The sequence below is a fragment of the Dipodomys ordii genome, unplaced genomic scaffold (assembly GCF_000151885.1).
Source record: "Dipodomys ordii isolate 6190 unplaced genomic scaffold, Dord_2.0 Scaffold54, whole genome shotgun sequence".
In the NCBI taxonomy this organism is placed as follows: domain Eukaryota; kingdom Metazoa; phylum Chordata; class Mammalia; order Rodentia; family Heteromyidae; genus Dipodomys; species Dipodomys ordii.
In genome coordinates this window covers 4,694,901-4,702,520 of record NW_012267270.1, presented here as the reverse complement: position 1 = coordinate 4,702,520, position 7,620 = coordinate 4,694,901, and the positions used below count along the sequence as shown (strand labels likewise).

General features: G+C 50.8%; 1 protein-coding gene across 1 annotated transcript; it reads left to right on the top strand.

Moving 5' to 3' along the window:
• The first annotated feature begins 5,026 nt into the window (after positions 1-5,026).
• Sssca1 (Sjogren syndrome/scleroderma autoantigen 1) lies at positions 5,027-6,944 on the top strand. Its single transcript, XM_013020927.1, has 4 exons — positions 5,027-5,080; positions 5,171-5,322; positions 5,437-5,521; positions 6,558-6,944. Exons 1-4 carry the CDS (start codon positions 5,062-5,064, stop codon positions 6,899-6,901), a joined length of 600 nt encoding a protein of 199 aa, XP_012876381.1. The 5' UTR covers positions 5,027-5,061; the 3' UTR covers positions 6,902-6,944.
• The last annotated feature ends 676 nt before the right edge of the window (positions 6,945-7,620 follow it).

Below are 7,620 nucleotides of genomic sequence, written 5' to 3'. Positions count from 1 at the left end.
ATCCTCAGATCTCAGCCTCCTGAGTAGCTAGGATTACAGGTGTGAGCCACCAGTGCTCGGCAGTCCATGAGATTCTTATCTCCAATAAATCACCAGAAAACGGGAAGTGGTACTGGGGCTCAAGTGGTAGAGCACTAGCCTTGAGCTGAAGAGCTGAGGGACAGCGCTCAGGCCCAGAGTTCAAGCCCCATGACCGACCAAAAAAAAAAAAAAAACAAAAAGAAAGAAAGAAAGAGGAAGGAAAGAAGGGAGGAAGGAAGAGGGCAGGAAGGAAGGAAGAAGGAAGGAAGAAAAAAGAGCCGGCGACAGTGGCTCACACCTGTAATCCTAGCTACTCAGGAGGCTGAGATCTGAGGATCGCAATTCAAAGCCAGCCTGGGCAGGAAAGTCTGTGAAACTCTTATCTCCAATAAACCACTAGAAAACCGGAAGTGGCGCTGTATATCAAGTGTTAGAGAGCTAGCTTTGAGCTGAAGAGCTGATGGACAGTGCTCAGGCCCCAGAGTTCAAGCCCCATGACCGACAAAAAAAAAAAAAGAAAGAAAGAAAGAAAGAGGGCTGGGAAGATGGCTCAGTGGTAGAGTGCTTGCCTTGCATGCCTGAGGCCCTGGGTTCGATTCCTCAGCACCACATAAGCAAAAAGAAAAAAGCCGGAGGTGGCGCTGTGGCTCAAGTGGTAGAGCACTAGCCTTGAGCTGAAGAGCTGAAGGACAGCGCCCAGGCCCAGAGTTCAGGCCCCACGACCGGACCCCCCAAAAAAAAGAAGAAAAGAAAAAGCTAGGGATAGCACCCATCACTAGGCCTTGAGTTCAACCCCCAAGACCCAGCCGGCCCTCCAAACAAAGTCTAGAGAGACTATTGACTAACAACCTTGGTCAGTGAGTTGAAGATGACCTTGATGAACCATTGGTAAGATCCCTGTTATTCTCATAAATCAGGAAGGCTAAATAGAATGACAGTCAATCACAATCAAATCCTTCTGACAGAGAATGGCAGACACAGCAATTGGTTGAATTTACAACAGTTTGGGAGGGGTGGAGCAGGTATTTTCCTTAGGAAGGAAGGCTCCATTGGGGAGAAGGTGAGAGAGACAGAGATCATTAACGTCTCTCCTCCCATATCTCTTCAGGGTCTGAATGTTCCTTCCTGGGTACCAAAACTATTGCCATTTTTCCCTTGTGACAAAATCAATTCATTTCTTGTCAGTAGCTAGACCTTCACTTTTTATTCAGTTCACCCCCAACCCTGCCTTTCACCTGGAAAGACAGGTACTTCAAAGGGACAAGGGCATTATATACATCTCACTCTACATGAGGGCCCCTGTTGAAGGACTCAGAGACAGGTAGTTAGCTGGGTGCCAGTGGCTCACGCCTGTAATCCTGGCTACTCAGGAGGCTGAGATCTGAGGATCACAGCTTGAAGCCACACCAGGCAGGAAAGTCCATGGTATTCTAATCTCCAACTAACCACAAAAAAACTGGAAGTGGAGCTATGGCTCAAGTGATAGAAGGCCAGCCTTGAACAAAAAAGTTCAAGGACAGCACCCAGGATTTGAGTTCAAACCCAGGACTGGCACAAAACAAAACAAAAAAAAAAAAAAAGGAAAGAAAAAACAGTTATTCTCAAGGTTCAGGACCTGTGTTAGTCTAGAAGAGAGTTCTGGAAGCCTGGACCACATTGTTTGAATTTCCTAGGTCCCCTTTTTACTGGGTTTCCCCTTCAGTGTAACTGATTAGGGTGGCCTAGAATTGCCTTCAGAAAGAAACATCATGGTCAAGTATAGAACCCAGAATTTAAACAATTAGTCCAAATATACCCATACTCCTCTCATTTTGGTCATTACAAATGAAATAGCTTAGAGTAGCTGGTCCCGTCCTGAGGACAGCTGTGTTCATTTCGTGATTAGACTGCTTGCTAAGGTGTGAGCCCAGATCATTTATAACAGGCCATGACTAGACCCGCTCTCTATAACAGTACTCAGCCGAAGGCTGTTCACTATATAAACAGCCTTGAAAAGCTTGTCCAGAATAAAGGCATGCATTCACAAGAGGTCTTGTGTCTCTGTTCACAAGACCTGCATGAACGTATGAGAGACTGGTGGAGACCTCTCCAATGCCTCTCTCCTTGCATCTCCACACTAAATCTCCACAGCAGCCCTCTCAAATCCATACTGCCTGTTTCACAGAGGAGGAACTGAAGCCCAAATTGGTGAAGTAAATTGTTCAGGTGACAGAGCTAGTAAGCAACAGATCCAGGACAAACCCAGGCATGCTTGATCTTAGGTCTGTGCCTTTTCCACCCTACAGTGAAGTAGAGAGAGAGGCTCTTAAAAGATGCGTTGGGGTCCCCTTGACTATTTGAAGAGGAGAAATGCAGGGAAAGCAGGTCCCATGGGTCAGCTCTGTAAGACCATGGAGACTGAAGTAAGGACTTCGGATTTTTGTCTCACTGTGATAGGGCTTTGAGCAAAGCTAACATGATTTATGTCTTGAAAAATTACTTGGTGGGAAGGGAGGGAATGAGAAAGAGGGAACAGCTGATGCTAAGCAATGGAAGGAAATGTAAATATCACCCAATTTGGAAGAAATAGTTTTATTAACATTCCTAGAGTTCATAAACTTTGTAGATTAAGATAATGATGATTATCATTATGAAGGTTAAAATGTGTTCGTGACTTTAGCTAAGTATAACTGCCACAGTATTGTGAAACTTATGTAGTCAATCTCAATAAAGAAATATTTGAAGAAAGAAAAAAATTTACTTGCTGGGTGCCAGTGGCTCTTACCTGTAATCCTAGCTATCAGGAGACTGAGAACTAAGGATCACAGTTCAAAGCCAACCCCGGCAGGAAAATCCCTGAGACTCTTATCTCCAATTAATTTCCAGCAAGAAGTTGGAAATGAAGTTGTGGCGCACATCAATGATAGAGATCAGGTTTCAGCAAAAGAGCTCAGGGACAGTGCTCAGGTCCTGAGTTCAAGCTCCAGTGCCCAACACACACACAAAAGAATTACTCAGCCGGGCGCTGGCCGGTAATCCTAGCTACTCAGGAGGCTGAGATCTGAGGATCGCGGTTCAAAGCCAGCCTGGGCAGGAAAGACCGTGAGACTCCTATCTCCAATAAACCACCAGAAAAACCAGAAGTGGCGCTGTAGCTCAAGTGGTAGAGCGCTTGCCTTGAGCTGAAGAGCTGAGGGACAGAGCCCAGGCCCAGAGTTCAAGCCCCATGGCCGACCAAAAAAAAAAAAAAAATTACTCAGCTTCCTGCTGTGTTTGGGAGCAATAGCAGTACCTGTCTCCATAAAGTCCTCGTGGGAAGAGAAGTGTAAGGGTCTTAGTTGATACCAGGTAGAATTGGCAATTAAGTGGGTTTGGGCTATGACAACGATCCCAGAGGGTGCACTGGGGAATACAGAATGGGGCTGGAAGGTGTGTCCATAAAGGTTGGAGTACAAGAGATGGTTTATGGACAGTCCCTTTAGTCAGCCTGGGAGAAATGATTTGGGGTATAGGTCCTGAGTTAGTTACTGTGACGCCCAAGAGCCTGCTGGTGATAGAGAATGAAGAGAGGCACAGAGCTCATAAACAGGAAAAAACAAGGATGAGAAAAGGCAATTCTGGGGTTCCTAAAAGGATAAAAACATGGGGCTGGGAAGGTGGCTTAGTGGTAGAGTGCATGAAGCCGTGGGTTTGATTCCTCAGTAGCACACAAACAGAAAAAGCCAGAAGTAGGGGTGTGGCTCAAATGGTAGGGCCCTAGCTTTTGAGCACAGACAGGCTCAGGGACAGAGCCCAGGCCCTGAATTCAAGCCCCAGGACTGGAGGTAGGGGGGAAGAGAGGGTGAACACAGGGGCTGGGGAAAGAATGGCACTTCAGGTAAGATGGTGAAAGCATGTTTGTACAGTCAAAAGAGGCTGCAGCTGAAATTATGGGTCTCTAGTTCTAAGCGTCCTTTCCCACTGCTTAGGTTTATAACCTTGAAGCTATCTGGGAGCCCCTACGGATCCCCAACCTAATAAAGAAGAGGACATACATGGAAAAAAAACACAGGAGGGTTGGTGTATTAGAGGGCTTCTCTAACATGGGCTTGAACTCTGGGCCTGGGCGCTGTTCCTCAGCTCTTTAGCTCAAGGCTAATGCTCTACCACTTGAGCCACAGCACCACTTCTGGCTTTTTCTGCTTATGTGGTGCTGAGGAACCAGGGCCTCATGCATGTAAGGCAAGCACTCTACTACTGAGCCACTTTCCCAGCCCCCCAACAGGGTACTTTTTGCAGATTTGTTGTTGTTGTGGTGGTGGGGCTTGAACTTGGGGCCTGAGCACTGTTTCTGAGCTTTTTTACTCCAAGTTAGTGCTCTGAGTTTTACTCAAGGTTAGTGCTCTACCACTTGAGCCACTTGAGCTCCACTTTCAGCTTTTTGGTGGTTAACTAGAGATAAGAGTGTCAAAGATTTTCCTGCCAGTGCTGCATCAAACCGCATTCTTCAGATCTCAGCTTCCTGGGTAGCTTTGCATCTGTCCCAGGCCTTGGTTGGAGGCATGGACCGACTGGACACTGCACAAGGAGGGGAAAGAGCTTAATGATGACCCCCCACCTGTCCAGCCCTGCGGGTCTGAGCACCAGGTCCGCGGCTCCATGCGCTGCAGCGGCTGTGTGATGCCGCCGCTGCCTCGCCGGGCCCGGGCTTGGCGTGGCCGGTGTGGGAAAGACAACGCCCAGGCAAGCGGAGGCCGCCACGATTTCTCAAGCCTCCATCTACGGCGGGCAGGAAAGGCGACGCGGTGCAGACGCTTCTCAGTCTGAGACCGGAGGAGAGTTAGCGTGCCTAACCGAGGCAGTTCCAACCCTTAGAGGACAGCTGACTGACGGCTGATGACACGCCTCCTGGGCTCGGCCAACGCTGCGGTACATACGCCCCATTTTGGGCAAAGCGAAGTCGGAAGACCACGGAGGTGCGTCACTTCCGCCCTCACGTCGGGCCAATATGGAAGGGGCGGGACCGCACCGACGGCACCGTAAACACGTCACTTCCGGTGAACCATTGGTGACCACGGCAACATGGCCCTGAATGGCGCTGGTGAGAACTGGGGTAGCGGGTCCTGGGGCTGCGGAGTACGAGGGGCAGCTCGCTCCAACACCCCGGTTCTTTGTGCCTCTCTTCCCCCAGAAATCGATGACTTGTCCTGGGAGCCTCCGACTGAGGCGGAGACAAAAGTGTTGCAGGCGCGCCGGGAGCGGCAGGATCGCATCTCCAGGCTCATGGGCGACTACCTGCTGCGCGGTTACCGCATGTTAGGCGAAACGTGCGCGGACTGCGGGGTGAGTTAAGAGAAGGCTCGCTGGAGTCACCGGGGCTGGGCTGCGGGCCAGTCCGCACAGCTCTTAGCCCGCCCAGCATCTTACACGTGCCCCGTTGTGCTTTCCGGTCCACAGACGATCCTCCTCCAAGACAAACAGCGGAAAATCTACTGCGTGGCTTGTCAGGAACTCGATTCAGATGTGGATAAAGATAATCCCGGTGAGGAGCCGAGTGTACTCGGTGGAGAAGCAGCGCGGTAATAGAGGCTCAGGAACAGGCCCGGGAGGTGACAGTGGGGTCTGTGAGGGGAATGGAAGTTAGGAGCTTTCTCCTGTCTGCTTCAGAGAGATCCGTTTCATTAGGAGCACTAAGCACTTTTGCGGACCTGTGGGAGAATGTAAGCTTAATCACCTGACCTTCCTCCATTGTTGAGACTGGAACTCCGGGCCTCAGGAATGCCAGGCACCTTCTCTACCACTGGACTGTGTTCCCAGTCCTGGGACACAATTTTCATGGGGAGATAAAGCCAGGGCTTAAAAAACTGATAACATAATAGAAAGTGAAGTGTGCCTAGCACCGTAGCGCTGTAGTAAGATGCAAGGAGGCCGGAAAGAGCCGGGCTTAGTGGACCATGGCTGTAATGTCAGCACTCAGGAGGCTGAGGCAGGAGAATGATGAATGAGTGAGTCAGCCTCAGATATTTAGTGAAATCCCATCTCAAAACAAAACATAGCCACTGGCTCATATCTGTTACCCTAGCTACTCAGGAGGCAGAGATAGGAGAATTACAGTTTGAAGCCAGCCTGAGCAGGAAAGTTTGTGAGACTCTTATCTCCAATAACCACCAGAAAACCAAAAGTGGTGCTGTGGCTCTAAGTGGTAGAGCGCTAGCCTTGAGCTGAAGAGCTCAGGGGCAGCACCCAGTCCCAGCCCCATGACTGACAAAAGCCAACAAAAAACAGGGGGGCTGGGAAGGTGGCTCAGTGGTAGAGTGCTTGCCTTGCATGCATGAGGCCCTGGATTCGATTCCTCAGCACCACATAAGCAGAAAAAGCCGGAAATGGCGCTGTGGCTCAAGTAGTAGAGTGCTAGCCTTGAGCTGAAGAGCTGAGGGCCAGCGCCCAGGCCCTACAACCACAAATACATAAATTAATAAATCAGGGAAAACAGCACAGAAAGAGCAGAGAGAAAAGAGCAGGTGGCTCAGGGATGAGGTGAGCCAGATATCTTGACTATCCCCCCCTTCTTCTTTTAGCTCTGAATGCTCAGGCTGCCCTCTCACAGGCTCGGGAACATCAGCTTGCTTCTGCCACAGAACTCCCCTTGAGCTCTCGGCCCACACCTCAGCCCCCTGTACCCCGTCCAGAGCACTGCGAGGGAGCTGCAGCAGGGCTCAAAGCAGCCCAGGGTCCGCCCCCTCCTGCTGCGCCCCCAAATGCAGATGTGGTATCTTGCACACAAGAGGCCCTCCTGCAAAAGCTGACCTGGGCGTCAAATGAGCTGAGCTGTAGCACCTCTCTGGAGACTAGTATCCAGCTGTGTGGCCTAATTCGGGCATGTGCTGACGCCCTGGGCAGCCTGAAACAGCTGCAGCACTAAGACACCCCCCCCCCCGCCCCCGAGAAAAACCCTCTAGAAAAACTGCTGTTCTTCCGTGTGGTCTGTTCTTTCCTTGGGTCTGAGTGTGCATGCCAGTCCCAGCTCCTCTCACATTTTTCTTATTCTCTGCTTCTCACCTTTTCCACTGTCTGCTCTTCCTGAAAAGATTTCCTTGAAAGATGAGTTGTGCAGCCAAGATGAGGGGTAGATGGTGAGGCCTGCGGTACTTCACGCTGAGGATGAGGTCTTAGCCACCTCAAGGGCACATCAGCATTTGTCTTTTCTTGGGGCTCTCCTTCCTTCCCCCCAAGCCGCCTCAGTCAATTCGGACCTGTGGCTTCCCCTCGGAGCGCCTGGATGCTACCACCTGTATCACCTCGTGTACACCCCGGGTCCCCCGTCTCCTGAGCCCCAGGCTACTGACTCTCCACTTTCACATCCTTTTCCTTGGGAGGGTAATTGTGCAGAACCAAGTATGTAAGGGTGGGGCAGCAAAAAGCCTCCAAAGAACCACACCGGCCTCTTTTGGCCTCTCTGCTCCCCTTTCTCGCTCCCCTTTCTGGCACCCCTATAGCTTTTCTCCTTTATGCCACTGCGGTCCCGCAGCCCTTGCCTTTTTAAGAGAGGCCCCGCCTCTGTGTGGGGGGTGGGTCGGAGGCGGAGTCGGTGGAGCTGGGGAAGGAACAAAGCGCGGCCTGCGGGCGGCGGCGGCGCGGCTC

Bases quoted from the DNA above. Each gene is read 5' to 3' on its own strand.
- Sssca1 (XM_013020927.1), top strand. The intron at 5,323-5,436 runs GTGAGTTAAGAG...TCCGGTCCACAG, and splicing joins AAACGTGCGCGGACTGCGGG to ACGATCCTCCTCCAAGACAA. The intron at 5,522-6,557 runs GTGAGGAGCCGA...TTCTTCTTTTAG, and splicing joins TGTGGATAAAGATAATCCCG to CTCTGAATGCTCAGGCTGCC.